This window comes from Triturus cristatus, chromosome 4_1 (genome assembly GCF_964204655.1).
Source record: "Triturus cristatus chromosome 4_1, aTriCri1.1, whole genome shotgun sequence".
NCBI lineage: Eukaryota > Metazoa > Chordata > Amphibia > Caudata > Salamandridae > Triturus > Triturus cristatus.
In genome coordinates this window covers 1,123,953,556-1,123,971,121 of record NC_140585.1, presented here as the reverse complement: position 1 = coordinate 1,123,971,121, position 17,566 = coordinate 1,123,953,556, and the positions used below count along the sequence as shown (strand labels likewise).

General features: G+C 45.8%; 1 protein-coding gene across 4 annotated transcripts in view; it reads left to right on the top strand.

Moving 5' to 3' along the window:
• Window positions 1-17,566, top strand: part of KMT2E (lysine methyltransferase 2E (inactive)) — a 2,077,373-nt gene that overhangs the window by 387,236 nt on the left and 1,672,571 nt on the right. For all 4 annotated transcript variants that reach the window (XM_085654164.1, XM_085654162.1, XM_085654163.1 and 1 more), the window contains exon 5: window positions 4,245-4,474. In XM_085654164.1, coding sequence (XP_085510290.1) covers window positions 4,245-4,474 — 230 coding nt within the window. The remainder of the gene's footprint in view (window positions 1-4,244; window positions 4,475-17,566) is intronic.

The following is a 17,566-nucleotide window of genomic DNA, read 5'->3' as shown; positions in this document are numbered from 1 at the left end:
TGGTCCCACGCATTCGGAGAACTACTTCCAGAGGCAGATCCTTCTCCCATCGCGCCGCCAAGACCTGGAACACCCTCCCCCGCTACCTGCGACAAACCGAAGACCTGCTGACCTTCAGGAGACAACTCAAGACCTGGCTCTTCGACCAGTTTCTGACATCTACCATGCGGCTATGTGGGCATCCCTGCACACGTTTGCCAGCATTATTGCCTGGACAATCAAGTCTGTAGGGAGGCCCTCTTTGGCCATTCGGTCCTACAGGACTTCTGGTCTGAACATTTCCGCGGTCCACCTTCCAGGCATAGTATTGCTTTAGTATCTATCTGTTAACAGGTAAGGAATCTGCAGCTTGATGTCTCTATCTGATGGACAAGTTACTTGATTTCAGTAGCGCATTATCTGTTATAGATGTGATCTAGCCGCAAATTCCTTACTGACCCACCCATTCTATGCACTGTGGATCAGTTACTGCTGTCAGTTCTGTTTCCCTTCAAAGCACTAGTTGTATAAACACACCACTGTCAGTCAACTTCATGGTTCCGTGCTTCTGGCATGGAAAGGTGTGAAAACTACTGACCTCAGTGTGCCGGGCCTATGTAGACAAATGCAAAAATAACAGTTGATGGACAGAATGCAGAACAATGTCATACATTCACCCCAGTACAGAGATCTGTGCCTAAATCCATCATTTTTTTTGCTCACCATGCCATTCCAGTTTGAACCCAGCCATATGCAAATCAGTCTTGACCCTGTGCCTCAAGGGAACAGTCCAGCCCGAACTGCCAAGCCAGGTCCTCCCTGGTCTGGAAACAAGCATCCTAGGACCGGTTTCGGGGCTTCACCCCTCTTCAACCAGGATATCTTGATTCCAGTGGCATGGAGAGCACGGGACTCACGTCTGAGCATACCCGTCCCACTCGGGGTGACACATGCAAAAACAACAGTTGATGGACAGAATGCAGAACAATGTCATACCCCAGTACAGAGATCTGGGCCTAAATCCATCCTTTTTTTGCTCACCATGCCATTCCAGTTTGACATGCCACTGGAATCAAGCTATCCTGGCTGAAGAGGGGTGAAACCCCGAAACCGGTCCTAGGATGCTTGTTTCCAGTCCAGGGAGGACCTGGCTTGGCAGTTCTGGCTGGACTGTTCCCATGAGGCACAGGGTCAAGACTGATTTGCATATGGCTGGGTTCAAACTGGAACGGCATGGTGAGCAAAAAAACGATGGATTTAGGCCCAGATCTCTGTACTGGGGTGAATGTATGACATTGTTCTACATTCTGTCCATCAACTGTTGTTTTTGCATGGGCCTATGTAGATGACGCAGATGTCACAATAATTGAGACCGTGCCGACGACGTCACACAGAGTTGACCGACGCCACCTATCGGCACGCAAGGGCACTGCTCGAGAAAAATCTTCCGGATCCAGTCTGATGCCTGGGAAGTTCACAGGTAAGGAATCTGCAGCATGTCTCTACCAGATAAAGCGTTACCAAAGGTAAATAACTTGTCCATTTGTGGAAATGTAATGGTTATTTCAATTGAAAATGTGTTATCTATAATGGCAGTACGCTACCACACCATGAATACTCCACTCTACTCTGCACCACTCCACACCACGTCTCTCCCCTCTGCGCCACTGCATTCTGTGTCTCTCAACTCTACGCTGTACTACTCTACTCTATGCCAATTCACTCTTTGCTACTTTACTCAACACCACTGCAGTCTTCGCCACTGCACGCAACACCGCTCTAGTTTAGGTCACACCAATCCACTCTGCACAACTCCACTCTACGCCACTCTGAAACAATGCACTCTATGCCAATACAATTTACTCTGTAACACTCAACTCTAGGCCCCTGTACTCTAAGCCAATCTACTGTATGCCACTCTAATCTACTCTATGCCACTGCCCTCTACACCACTTTATGCCATTACACTATGTCACTCTACGCAACGGCACTCTACCCTGCACTAATCCATTCTATGCCACTTCACTCTACTCTGAAACAATCTGCTCTATGCCACTCTACCTTATGCCACTGCACTCTGTTACTCTACTCTTAACCACTGTACTCTACGCCACTCTACACCACTACACTCTGACACTGTAGTCTTCAAAATTGCATTCTCTGCCACTGAACTCTACGCTACTGTACTCTATGGCATTCTACTGTGCACCACTCTGTGCTACTCTACTGTGCACCCCTCTACATCACTGCACTCTGTGCCACTCGACTCTACTCTGCACCCTACGCCACTGCTTTCTATGTCACTCGACCCTACGCCACTCCCCTCTGCATCACTCCGCTATATGTCACTCCACTCTGCACCACTCCACGTCACTCTATGCCACTGCACTATACACCACTCTACTATACGCCAATGCACTGTATGCCACTGCACTCTGCGCCACTCCATTCTACGCTACTCCACGCTACTGCACTTTACTGTGCACCGCTCTAATCTCATCACTGCATTTTATGGCGCTGCATTGTACGCCGCTGAATTCAATGACACTGCACTCTACACCACTTAACTCTGCAACACTCTACGCCAATGCAATCTACACCGGTCCAGTCTAGCCTATGCTACACCAGTGTATGTCACTCAACAGGACTCTACACTATGTCACTCCAATACACAACACAGTCTGCCACTCCACTCCACTCTACAACATTTCACTCCACGCCACTCTCCTCTAAGCCACTAACTTTTAGCCATGCTGAACAGCCGTCACTCTGGTGTACAAGATGGCTAAAACATATTAGCAAAGCCATTCGTTTTTGCATAGGCGAGACCTATTTGCTTTGCCAATGCTTGTCTTTAAATGACCCTCTCCTTACTTTCCATCCATTGCATGTCCCCCCTCCCTGAATACAGCCTACTACTTATCATATGTGTGTTAGACTCTATCTCTATTATTGTATTTATGCAAATTACTTACACCTCATCTCAAAGATCAAAACTGGCTCTTTTCTTAAAGTCATAACCTGCATCCTAGCAATACCTAATCTCTAACTCAATTCCTTATCCCAACATCCCTCTGCATTAACTCGCATTAACCCACTAAGGATCACACCGAACTCCTGCTTATTTAATCCACTGCAAATATACTGAAGTAAATACATGGAATGGTCTCGTTAAGAGCACAGGACTAATGCCAATAACTACTGGATTAACTGCTAACCTTTGGTACCAGAGAAGCCTGCTGGCGGATTTGCTATATGAATGAAGTTACAATACAATACAATGTTTATTATCAATGTAGCTAAGGAAAGACCGGATAACACTCATGATGAAGACCTCGTACAAATTCTAGCTCCTACACAGAGGTCAAAACACATTGACTTACAAAAACGAGAGCTGCATTCATATATTTTGACAACTAGGACTTATAGAGAGCTAAAAAAGACTGTACCTAAACTTAAGTAAGAGGCACAGCACACTCAGTGGAAAGGATTTTTTTTACATAAAGTGATGAAATGGAATGAAGTACAAACCCTAATTTTAACCTCGGAATCTGTTGGTTAAAACTATTGTGTTTTGAGAGACTGATGATCGCTTGATTTTAGGACGCATCCAATGTTCTTATTGATGTTTTGTCTCATGGTAAAGGATTAGACATCATCACTGGGATCTAAAAGTAGTTTAAAAACAGTAGAAGGCATTATACACTGTTTTAAGAAGAGATGCAGTGGGTGTTTGCTTACCTTTATTTTTAAAACACATTTGATGGATAAAACATAGTCCAGCAACACTAGAATAGAATCTTTGTGGTGTCATTTCTGTGAATAAATATCCTTTAATTTATGGGTAAGTCAAGTGCTCTGCCTAATTATTACACACTAGGCAGGTTGTTCTGTGATTCTCTGTAACTGGAGATTTTGTGAGGACCTTATGAGTATATATGTTGCATCCCAAAATTAGTCTGGTTATAAACAATATGTGCACAATTTGCAGCTACATTTGACAGCCAACATTTCAGTACATTTGTCCCTTGGTCTACAGTATCTTTATATCTTTATATATTTAAAATTGGCCGATTTATAAATAGTCATTTATATTATGAAAACTATTCTGGGGTTTCACACAAGGTGCAACCATTTAAATCTTTTTCATTTTCACAAAGATTCACACAAGCTGAAATCAAGATTAAAATAAAGCGATTTTTTTCGTACTCAAACTATCAGCTTAAATATTGACAAATGATGAATGATTCTTTTAAACCATTTAGGACCATAATTATGGTGCTCGTCCGCCACCAACACCCCCAGCGTCTCCTCCTCCTGTTGTCCTCATCAGTAAGAATGAAAGAAGCACATGTACTGCTCCCAATTTTGATGAGACCTCCAGTGCCACTACCATCAGTACATCTGAAGATGGGAGCTATGGTACAGATATTACGCGGTGTATCTGCGGCTTTACCCATGATGATGGATATATGATCTGTTGTGATAAATGCAGGTAAAATATGTTCAATAAAATGTTTTTATAACTTGATTTATTTTTTATTTTCAGTATAGACCTTTCTATTTTGACTTACAAGAGCTTGATTCCACCATTGATGTGCTAGAGAAATTTTTGATTCAGTTTATGTGCATGTTGAGAGCAGTCTCCACCGAGATGTGTTCTTTGTCAACCTAATAATATCCAATTTACAGATTTAAAACCTACCTACCATAATAGTACAAATGAGTAAAAAGTATTCTCTCGTAGGGGATTTCCATTTATAGTCGTAAGCACTGAATAGTCTCGCCCACGTGCGGATACCCCGGGCACTTTTTCACAATCTATCATCTTAAGTGTAGATGTTTGCCTTTCTTCAGGAAGGCCTGAACTTAAGAAAGAAAACTATTCTGCAGCCTATAAGACTAGGCTACAATGGCCCAATTTTTAATCTTGTACTTACAAAAGGGTTCCTGGATAATTATATATGTCAGCAGTTCCCAACCTGTGGCCCACGAACCCCCACGGGTCCGTGACACATTCTCAGGGAGTCTGCAGGTCTCAAGCACCTTAGTCGCGCTCGCACAGCAGTGCTGATGTTTGTAGTGTCGTCACTACCAACTCGGCGGCAGGGGTGATCACTGGATAACCTCACCGCTGTCTCCAAAATAGTTCTGCCCACGCGCTGCTTGTGCCCCTAAATAAACGGCATCCAGTGTGGTTGCGCGCCAGGCACTTAACGAATACTGCTGGGTCTTCATTCACGTGCGGTGTGCTTAGTAGGGCGCCCAGCTTCACAGGATCCAGGCCTAAGGTGAGTTTCATAACGTTACCCATGAGACAACTGCTAATCTACTCAACACAATGTTCCGTCGTGTTTGGCCAGTTGGTAAAATTTTATTTGGGAATTGAGTTTCCAGGTGCCGCACTTGGAGCGTGGACACTACACCACGTGCTGCTTCAGTGCCATACTTTCCATCTTATGAATTGTTCTTCGCAGTTTCTGCTCCACGTCCTGTTCTGTCATGATAGATTGATTACTTTTATGTATTACCACAGGATTAAGCCTTCCCTATAGCACATTCTTGCATTAGCAACGGTTTGTTTTACAATTGCCCTGGTCGAATCGGACACTAGCCTTAGTTTATTTGTGACTCATTTCTGGTCTGATCTGGTTGGGTCTGCATAAGATGGGTATGCCACACTCCCCTTCGGTGCCAACTTCTCCATCCTGTGAACAGTACTGCACAGTTTCTGCTCCATGTCAAACACCTACTGTTCTGTCTTGGTTTATTGATTAATTTTATGTATTACAATAGGATTATGCCTCCCTTACAAAGATGTAGGAAAGTAGGATCTGCCCTCCTGGTTACCCCCACTTTTTGATTGTTGTTGGTATGTTTTTGACTAGTCTGACTGGGATCCTGTCACTGTGCATTCTCCCTAAATTGACCATGGTAAGTACTTCTGTACATACACAATTGGCTACTGGTGTACCCTTGTAAGTCCCTAGTATTTGGTACTAAGGTACCCAGGGCATAAGTACACCAGGGGTCTCCCATGGACTGCAGCATGTATTGTGCCACCCACGGTAGTCTACTTAAACTGTGACTACAGGTCTGCCATTGCAGCCTGTGTAAGTTGGTGCTTGCGCTGCTCATGACAGATATAAGTTTCCTTATATCTGAGGTCACTGCACTTAAAACCTATAAGTCACCCGTATGACAGGCTCCTTAGTCCTGAGGGCAGGGTTCTTGGTTATAAGTGTGAGGATCCCCTTGCATGAGCTTTGCACTTTCTTAATACATGGTTTGGTCTCCCCCTGGAGACCACTGTATTTTGTACTGCTTACCTTATTGCAATTGAGTATTATTGTGTATTTGTGTTGATATCTACAGGTAGGAGATATACCAATGTGTTATTGAGTGTTGTTTAATAAATGGAAGTATTTTTATATAAACAATTTGTGGTTCTTTTTTGTTTAACCTACATTACATGATTAAACTGGAAAAACAAGCTGCTTAACACTCCTTCAAGATGAGCCTGAAGGCTGCTCGCCACAGTTACCACTTTGAGAGCTTTCTATGGTTATCAAAGACCACTAAAATCACCATAAGTTTTGCCTGGATTAGTGCAAGGTGCATCACTTACATAAGTGTGGACTGTATTCTAAGCCAGACTCCTACACGGACAATACGACAACCATGTGCTACCTCAGCAAGCAGGGAGTGACGAGGTCCAGACTCTTTTCTCACAAGGCCCAGACGATCTGGAAATGGCTTCTAGCCAGGGACCTTAAGATCACGGCCACTCAACTTCCAGGTGTCCAAAATGCTCTAGCAGACTCCCTCAGCAGACTCATGCAAGATAACCACAAGTAAATCTTAACTGACAACATTGTCCAGAACATCTTTCAATGTTGGGGAGCTCCAGCCAACAACTTGTTCGCCAGCGCAGAAGCTTTGACTCGAGATACTACAAGCCAGGGACACTGGCGAATTCCCTATGAATCTATTGGTATGGCAAATTTCTCTATGCTTTTCCACCAATTTCACTGATCCCAACAGTCCTCATCAAGTTGTCCCAATCGAGATTCAAGGTGTTCCTCATAGCTCCGGAGTGGCCATATCACTGGTGGTTCATGGACCTCCTTCACTGGTCCATCCTTCCACATCTCAAGCCGCCATGCAGACCGTATGAAGTTCGAACGCTAGATAGTACACCACATTCTCTCCTCTTTGAATTTGGCGGCATAGCTTCTGAGCTAGTGCAGTAGGACACTTGAACCTGACACAAAACTGCATTATTATCCTGAAAGAGGCTAAGTGGCCTTCAACACGTTCTGCATATGCCTTCGAATGGAAGAGATTTTGCATATGGTATTCCTCTAAGAACGTGGACCCTACGTCTTGCCAGGAAGATGTCATTCTGCCCTACTTACTCCATTTGGCAAAATCTGGCTTGCAATTCTCTTCTATAAAGGTTCACCTGGCAGCTCTTAATGCCTATAGAAAATATCCTTCACAAACCTCTTTTTCCAAAATCCCCATGATCAAAGATTTTCTAGAACCGCTAACAAAGGTTTTCCCTCCCATTAGTCGCACTTCTCCTCCCTGGGTACTTTCACGTCTGATGCGGGACCCCTTTGAGCCTATCCATAAAGCCTCTCTGCATCACCTTTCTTGGAAGAAGCTTTCCTTGTAGCAATAACGTCAGCGCACAGGGTTAGCAAGATCCAAGCACTTTGTTCTCACAAACCATATATAGTCTTCCACTGTAGCAAAGTGGTCATGAGAACCGACCCAAAATTCCCTCCCAAAGTTATTTTGGACTTTCATGTTAATCAAGCCATCTCCTTACCAACATTCTTTCAGAATCCCTCTACTACAGCCGAAAGATCTCTTCATTCTCTAGATGTGAGGAGAGTTTTGAAACTCTATCGCGATAAGATAAGGGACCTCTGCAGATCGAGCCAATCGTATATCAACTATGCTGATCTGGTCCATACGGGTTTAACCACTTCCAACAATCCATCTCCCTATGGATATTTTCCTGCATCCTTTTGTGCTAACAAAAAGCGAACAAGACACTAACAGCTAAACCTAAAGCACATTCCACTTGGGGTAAAGCGACTAATAATGCTTTATTGAGGAATATCCATATTCCGGATATTTGCAAAGCAAAGCAGCCACATGGAGATCTGTCCATATATTTACCAACCATTACTGCCTAGACTCTGATGCCGGAGCAGACTTTCAAGTAGGATAGGCCTCTCTCAGAAATCTATTTGCTTAAATGGCTACCTTAGTTAAGTCTTCCCCACCGCTCTTAGTCGGGATGGGCTTGCTACTCTATTCATTCGTTATGACTATAAATAGAAATCCCCTACGAGAGAAGGAATAGTTTCTCACTTGTAACTCCAGTTCCCTCATAGGACAATTTCCATTATAGTCATAAGCAACTCTCCCTCTTCCCCGGTGGAGTGGACAGAGATAACCATAGGATCTACCTGTCATCATGCATCGCTTTCAAAAAGAAATGAAGCAACTGCCACCTGCTGAGCATGATGTGGAATACTGGTGGTTTCTGGGTTCTTAAAGGCGCAGCCTCTGTTTTTAGCTCTTATTATACAGCCTATGGGGTTACTCTGTCCTGCTTCCCTTCATCTTTATTCTCTATCAAAAAAGGGATTGTGACCTAGGGTTTTTGCTGTTCTATTAAAACATCATGAAATTATACACATATATAATTCTCCAGGCCCTTAGCCTAGTCCTATAGGCTGCATAATATTTTTCTTTCCTAAGTGACTCTGCAGGCCTTCCTGAGGAAAGGCGAACATCTAGACTTAAGAATATATATTGTGAAAAAGTGCTCCGGGGTCCCCATGAGTGTGCGGGACTATCCTAGTGCTTATGACTATAATGAAAATTCCCCAACAAGAGAACTGGAGTTCTCTTCCAGGGGATCCTCATCAATAGTCATAAGCACTGAATATTCCCGCCCATGTGCGGGGACCCCGGAAATAATAAAAATTATATACGAAAAACATATATACACTGCTATATATATATATTTATTTTTCTCATATCAATGCAGCTCCCATCTAGGAGGCTAAAGAATATAATCACACACATAAAGACTGTATTTGCCAATATATATAAAAACACAAGAGGGCAAGTAACACTTGAACTCTGTTTTTTAATGAGCAAAGTACTCATAAATAGCAAACTGCAACTAAAGTAGACATTGTTAGCCTACAGGCTGCATTGTAAACCAATAGCATAGAAAATGAAAGCATTTTCAACAAAAACTGGCACCGTGCCTTTAAGGCAGCCATGACCCCTAGCTTCCCATCATGCCTCAGAGGTGACAGGTCAGTTCTTTCCGGCTCCTTCAGTCAGGACCCTGGATTTTCAGCTCTTCCTTTTTTGATTTTCTGTCAAAAAATATCTGATAATTTTCTACTTTTTGTGCTTTCACTCGATGTCTTTTTGCCATAGAGTGAGAGTGGTACCTTTTTTGTGTCCCAGAAATGGTTTATTTTCTTTAAAAATGCCTTCTTTATTCGATCCTTGCCCTTCCTGTGGCAGGAAGAAGGCCAGAACAGATACACACCCTGTGTGTATTTTCTGCCTCCCTGAGTCTCACTCTTCTAACAACTGCCATCATTGTAAGAAGTTGTCGAGAAGGACCATCAAGAACAGGGAGAGGATTCGACTTTATGGCCTCTCTGAAAGAGGTAGGTCTCCTGTGAGGCAGCAGAAGAAGAGAACTCGGTCGACGTCGAGAGGAAAAGTCCCGACCTGTTCTCCATCGGGATCGATGTCGAAGCTGCCGACGACGAAGAAATAGGCGTCGACGACTTCGATGATGCCGGCGCATCATCAATCGACAACAAAATCGTTGACGAAGATAACAGGTCCTCCGTCGACGTCAACCAGGCGACGCTTGATGTCGAGAGACAGGTCTCCGTCGACGCCGGCTGGGCGTTCGACGTCAAGGCACATCACTCCGTCGTCGCCTCATCGTCGGCAATCAACGTCAAGGCACATCACTCCGTCGTCGCCTCCTCATCAGCGATCGACGTCGAGGCACAGGTCTCCGTCGAGATCAGTCCAACGATCCTCAACGTCGAGACACAGGACATCTCCTTCGGCGTCGAAGCAGAAGTCTCCATCGAAGTCAGGACAAAGCACTTCGACGTCGATCCACACTACTACATCATCGACGTCGAGACAGAAAACGCCGCTGAGATCGGTACAAGGATCTATGGCATCGAGGCAGAAGTCTCCGTCGCTGGCAGCCCAACGCCGGTCGACGCCGAGGCAGCAGTCTTCTGAGAGGGGGCAGAGAACGTCGAAACATGGCATTCTATCGGCGTCAGGGAGACGTTCGACGTCGAGAGGACGTTCTACTGCAAGATCAAGTCCACCTTCTAAGAGAAGAAAGTCAACGTCGAGGCATACGTCTCCGTTGAGACGACAGTCGGTGCACAGATGCTCTAGATCAACGTCAAGGCGCCCTTCCAGAGACGCCTCACCTCCAGTGAGCCTATCATCGTCACCTTCAGGCTCCCGCAGTTCTCAACGAGGGTCAACGTCAAGATCCCCGGATGTGGTGATTTCGACTTCCAGCAGCCCAGTGTCAGGGGGACACCAAGATTCACCAAACAGGTCTGCACATGAAGAGTTGAACTCTCCCCCTCCTGCGCAGTCACCTGAGGGGAGAGAGAGGCGCAAATCGCCTTCCATCCATTTATCACGGCGATGGTACAGGCCGTTGCATCACTGGGCCACTGACAAGGTCACGGCGGAACAACATTACTCGAGCCCTCTGCACAGATCTCCGTTGGCTCGTCTAATACAAGCAGTGGATAAAGAACGATCTCCTTCAAGAGCAAGAGCTTGCAGCCGCACCCCTGTGCACTCGCACAGAAGGAGGTCTAGATCAAGAAGCAGGAGGAAAGCGCGCAGATCTCCGACTCCGTCCTCTTCTTCAACTCGTACGTCCCACAGAAACTACTCACCTACTTTGACAGACAGTCCACCCTCGAGGGTCTCTCTGGTGGATGACATCTACACTTTTCAGGGCATTCTTGGCAGAGGGGCGGTAAAGCTGGGTATCCCTATGCCTACTCGTCAAAGTAAGTCCTCTGTAATTTTTGAGACTTTACACCAGAGAGCAGCATCTAAGCCTCTGCTTCCCTTGGTACCAGGCCTCACAGAGCCAGTGATGGAAATCTTTCTCATACCGGCGAGCGTTAAGACCGCTCCAGCGAGAATCTTAAAAAAGTACAGTTCACCAGGGGACGACCCGCTCTTCCTTGGAGCCGATTCCCCCCTGGATTCAGTCATAATTGCTGCAGCAAAGAAGACCCATGCGGTAGCATCCTTCTCTACTGTTCCACCAGATAAGGAGAGTAAAACGCAAGATTCCTGGGGAAGGAAGGTTTGTGGCACTTAGGCCTCTATGTTGAAGGTCTCCAACGCCTCGGCGCTCCTGGGTCGCTATGACCGATCTCTTTGGGACTCACTACAGAGATTCACTGAAAAGTTGCCACATGAAGATCGCAAAGACTTTGAAGAAATCCTAACGGAGGGCAGTCTGGTGTCTAACCAGGTCATCAGTGCTGCGACGGATGGAGCTACCCTTTCAGCTCATGCTTATGCTCATGGGGTATGCGCAAGAAGAACGTCTTGGCTCTGACTTACAGCGCTCAAGCGCATCCTCAATCTTCCTTCCTCCGGTTCCTCTCTGTACGGGACTCACACAGATGAAGAGATGGCCCGGATGAAAACAGAGCTGGACACGTTGAAGGCAGTGGGCCTTGCAAAGAAGAAGGAATTCCGCAAGAGGTTCCGACTTTACAATCGGCGATCCTCCCAACAGAGGGTTCAAACACCTCATTGGCAAAAAAATCAGGATCAGCAAGGCCAGCAAAGATCGCAGTATCGGGGCAGACGTTCCTCCAGAGGAGGAGGAAATCAGCATCAAGGCAATAACTCCGCCAAGACACAGTCAAAGCAATGAGTACTCACTTCCCCCATCGCCGTTCACCACTCCAGTGGGGGTGAAGTAACGCAAATCATCTTGAAGAGTGGCGAGCTATCACAAAGGATCAGTGGGTGTTAGCTACGCTGCAGAATGGGTACTCTCTACATTTTCGACACCGTCCCCCCTCAATCCCTCAAGTTCCACCATCGTGTCACCAGTTAAAGCTCTTGCAGAGAGAAGTTGCTACCCTTTTCAGAAAGTCAGCCATCGAGAGGGTGCCAGTATCTCAAAGAGGGAAAGGGGTTTACTCCAGATACTTCTTGGTAAAGAAAAAGGGCCAAAAGGCAGAATACAGACCCCTTCTGGACTTGCGGACATTCAACCAATCAATCAAAGAGGAGAAGTTTTGCATGTTGGCTCTCCATCAAATATATCCACATCTCAGGCACGGGTATTGGATGTGTTCGCTGGATCTGCAAGATGCATGTTTTCACGTCCCGATAAATCAGCATCACAGACAATACCTACGATTCCTGGTGGGATCCTCCCATTACCAGTTCAAAGTTCTGCCCTTCGGGTTGAAGTCAGCCCCAAGAGTGTTCACGAAGTGCATGGTGGTAGTGGCAGCCGCACTGCGTCGCAGGGGCATCTTCGTGTACCCGTACGTGGAAGACTGGCTGTTCACAGGTCCTTCTCCAGACAGCGTGAGAAGTCATTTCTTGGACTGTCTCGAGCTGTGTCGCCGACTGGGCCTGCATGTGAATTTAGCCAAGTCAACTTCACAGCCAACGCAGAAAATACATTTCTTAGGAGCTCTGCTAGACTCCGAGGTAGGAAAAGTGTTTTCTTCGGAGGAGAGACAGTGTTCCCTCATATAGAAATGCAAGCTGGTTCTACACAACAGAAAACTGCCTGTACGTCGAATTTGCCTCCCTGCTAGGGTCGATGGCATCCTGCATCTTCCTGGTTCCCAATGCCAGATTATGAATGCGTCCTCTTCAGCAGGATCTGGAGGACAAGTGGGACCAACAGACAGCTCGCTGGGACGAAAAGATAAGTCTATCAAACACGGCACAAGCTTCCATACCTTGGTGGATGAGAAAAGGAAATATGCAAGTCGGAATTCCTTTTCATCAATCTCCGCCTGCTCAGACGCTGATCACGGACGCCTCACTGCAGTGTTTGGATGGGCCCACATGGGTCCTCTCCAGACTCAAGGACTATGGTCTCCAAAAGAGCGATCCTACCACATCAACATGCTAGAGCTGAGAGCAGTTCACCTAGCCCTCAAAGCTTTCCTTCCCTCGATTCAGGCAAGCTGAGTATTAGTACAGACGGACAATACAACCACAATGTACTACCTGAACAAACAGGGGGAACTCGCTCACGCATACTTTCACTGGAGGCTCAAATACTCTGGCTTTGGCTCCTGGCACGGAATCAGTCAGTCACAGCAGTCCACGTGCCGGGAGAACAGAACGTGAGAGTGGATGCTCTCAGTCGTCATTTCGAAGACAGAGAAGACTGGGTTCTCAACGACGAGGTCGTCGAAGACATCTTGTAGTCATGGGGTCGTCCCACCATCGACCTCCTCACGGATGACGAAAATTCGAAATGCCGAGACTTCACCTCAAGGTTCTACCGACCAGGATCGAAAGGGAATGCCCTTTTGATAGACTGGTCAGGGGCATTTGTGTACGCCTTTCAACCTCTTCCGCTAATCCCAAACGTGGTGACCAAGCTGTCTCATTCGTGCACGAGGATGATACTGATTGCCCCGGACTGGCCGAGACAATGGTGGTACCCGGACCTTCTGCACGTTTCAGAATGCCCTCACAGGAAGCTGCCGTGCAGACCGGACCTGCTGACCAAGATGAATGGGAGGATTCATCACCCCAACCTTCCCTCACTGAACTTGGCAGCATGGCTCCTGAGGTCCTCCAGTATGGCCACCTAGGACTATCGCAGGACTGTATGTCCATTTTGAAGGAAGCAAGAAGACCGTCCACGAGGCATTCGTATGCATGCAAGTGGAAGCGGTTTTATATGTGGTGTGTGCAAAACAATTGTAATCCAACCAATGGTCAGGAAGAGGTCATCCTCCCTTACCTACTTTATCTGGCGAAAGCAGGGTTGAAGTTTTCTTCCATTAAGGTGCACTTAGCAGCGATAACTGCATATACCTTCTCAACCTTCTTTATTTCAGTTACAGGCTGTTAAGGATTTCTTACAGGGTTTAAAGAAGGTCTACCCTCGGGTCGGGCCTCCTTCATCACCCTGGGAGCTAAACCTGGTGCTATCAAAATTGATGGGTCCGTCTTTCGAACCCCTACACAAAGCAACCTTGCAACATCTTTCTTGGAAGGCGGCTTTCATGGTAGCGATCACGTCAGCTCGCAGAGTGAGTGAAATACAGGCTCTCTGCTCTAAAGAACCTTATACAGTTTTCCATCTTAATAGGGCCGTGTTGAGAACGCACCCCTCTTTCCTTCCTAAGGTGGTGTCAGATTTTCATGTGAATCAGACCATATCTCTACCCACCTTTTTCCCAATCCCTCCACTCCAGCTGAGAGGGCCTGACACTCTCTGGACCTGAAAAGGGTTTTAAAATTCTATCTGGACAGGTCCAGATCTATGAGAAAATGTGATCAACTATTTGTTAACTATGGGTCGATCAGAACTGGTTTTGCAGCTTCGAAGCGGTCCATCTCCAGATGGATAGTTTCATGTATCAAACTTGCTTATCAGTTAGCACAGAAGCCCCTTGGGTTTACTCCCAAGGCACACTCTACCAGAGGAAAAGCGGCTACTACTGCTTTTCTTCATAACATGCCCATGTCTGAAATTTGTAGGGCGGCAACTTGGAGGTCCGTCCATACATTTACGAGGCACTACTGTCTGGATTCAGACACCAGAACAGACACTCAAGTAGGCCAAGCCTCCTTGAGGAATCTGTTCAACAGCTGATTTCGGCTGTTATCATATGTTGGGTCATTTTTACTCTCATTTGCCTGCAGGTGGTTGATGGGCTTGCTATTCTATTCAGTGCTTATGACTATTGATGAGGATCCCCTGGAAGAGAAGGATAAGTTACTTACCTGTAATCCTAGTTTTCTTCTAGGGGTATCCTCATCAAAGTCATAAGCAACCCACCCGCCTCCCCAGGCAAATGAGATTCTTTTCTGAAGTGTTAAAGGATATCTTTGTGCCCTGACCTTCAGGGTTATGCAAAGAACAACTGACCTAACTGTCACCCCTGAGGCATAATGGATAGCTAGGGCTCATGGCTGCCTTAAAGGCACGGTGCCAGTTTTTGTTGAAAATGCTTTCATTTTCTATTTTATTGGTTTACAATGCAGCCTGTAGGCTAACAATGTTTACTTTATTTGCAGTTTGCTATTTATGAGTACTTTGCTCGATAAAAAACAGAGTTCAAGTGCTACTTGCCCTGTTGTGTTTGTATATATATTGGCAAATACAGTCTTTATGTGTGTGATTACATTGTTTAGCCTCCTAGATGGGAGCTGCATTGGTATGAGAAAATATATATATATATATATATATATATATATATATATATATATATATATATAGCTGTATATATATATATATATAGCTGTATATATATGTTTTTCATATAAAACTTTTAGTATTTCCGGGGTCCCCGCACATGGGCGTGAATATTCAGTGCTTATGACTTTGATGAGGATACTCCTGGAAGAGAACTAGGATTACAGGTAAGTAACTTATCCTTACAGGTAAGAAACTATTCCTTCACAAGTGTGCCCAAACACTCCTCATGAAAGAGAATCCATACCTTGCTGCATGGTACAATTACAATAAAAGTTAGTTGATTATTGGTCTGTACTTCCCACTCAGTGCTGGAGGTTTATTCTCAGCAGCACTATGTAATGATCAAGCCCTTAGGAGCTTCCCTAAGGCAGAAGTTTTATTTTCAGCTGATTATGTAGACTCTCATTTGTTTCTGGTATGTAGTTTTCATGCCTTCCTTCTCCTCGTCTTCCTGCATCTCCCCAGCTAATCCCTTTGACCAAAGTACAGGTAGCTCGACCTTTAGTATTCATTGTAGAAATAGAAAAAATAACCTAACCATAGTTCTTCAATGGAGTCTCATAAGGCATCAGTGCTACCATTTGTTTCTAGATTGAACAGAGCACATAAGATTCCAAAATCGGTCTTAAGAATTATACTTTAGGTTTTATTCTTGATGACGACAATGCTACAAACCCCTCTGTCTGATGATTCTAAAGCTGCGGACCCTCTCCTCTATCTAGTAGAGCAGCTTTCTTTATGAGGGCATACACTACCCAAAAGAACCAATGTGGATATTGATACTGAAAAGAGAACTGACATTGAAGTTGAACAGGAACTTCTCCATTCCACTTAATAGTTCAATGTTATGATTAAGGGCATGCAGTGCTTGATTTGTTTCCTCCTTCTAAGCCTGTTGCTTCTGGGCTGTTATTAGTTTTGCCCCTTTGACAAAGTTTGTATGTTTTAGAGATGGAACAAATCACCAGTGAAGAATTGGCTTGAACTTGGGTATGTCTGCGTTTGGAGTCTGCAGTTGGAAATCTTTAGACTCAGTTTAATGCAGCCCTGCCTTAATAATTGCTAATCTACTACTTGAGTACGAAGTTGCCATTAAATAATCAGCCCCTCCTTCTCCTGCTTTGGAGACTAAAGCCTGAAAGAACCAATGAAAAAGATTTGCTTGCGAGAGATATTGTTTGCCTCAAGGGGCTTGGAACCTGCCCACTGCTTAGAATTTGTCAGCTTTATTGTCGCTCTTTTTGCTGCCTCTTATTTGGCCAGCTTGTGGCAGTTTCAATTCCTCTTCTTTTGTGTGGAGGGTGGACCCAGTACTAATTGCTTCATTTTGTTTAGTGTCCTCCTGCTGCTCGCACTATGATTAAAGTACTTTTATTACTTTACTCTTCCTCGTTGTCATGTTGCTTCTTTCATGTTTCTTCTACCCCCCTTCCTTGTCTGTGTTGCTTTTTCCCTCATACCCCACTTGCCTATATTGCTAACTCCCTTCCACCCACCCCCTACCCATGTCTTATGTTGGTAACCTCCCCCTATGTCTGTGTTGCTCCCTCACCCCCACTGTCCATGTTGCTCCCACCCGCCCTCCCCACCACTGTCCATGTTGCTCCTACCCGCCCTCCCCCATGTTGCTCCCGCCCACCCTCCCCACCACTGTCCATGTTGCTCCCAAACTGTTCATTTGCTCCCACTATCCATGTTGCTTGCACCCCCCACTGTCCATGTTGCTCCCACCCGCCCTCCCCCCACTGTCCATGTTGCTCCCACCCGCCCTCCCCCCCACTGTCCATGTTGCTATCCCCACTGTCCATGTTGCTCCCACCCGCCTTCCCCCCCCCACTGTCCATGTTGCTCCCAAACTGTCCATTTGGTCCCACTATCCATGTTGCTTGCACCCCCCCACTGTCCATGTTGCTCCCACTCGCCCTCCCCCCACTGTCCATGTTGCTTCAACCCGCCCTCCCCCCACTGTTCATGTTGCTCCAACCCGCCTCCCCCCCACTGTCCATGTTGCTCCCACCCGCCCTCTCCCACTGTCCATGTTGC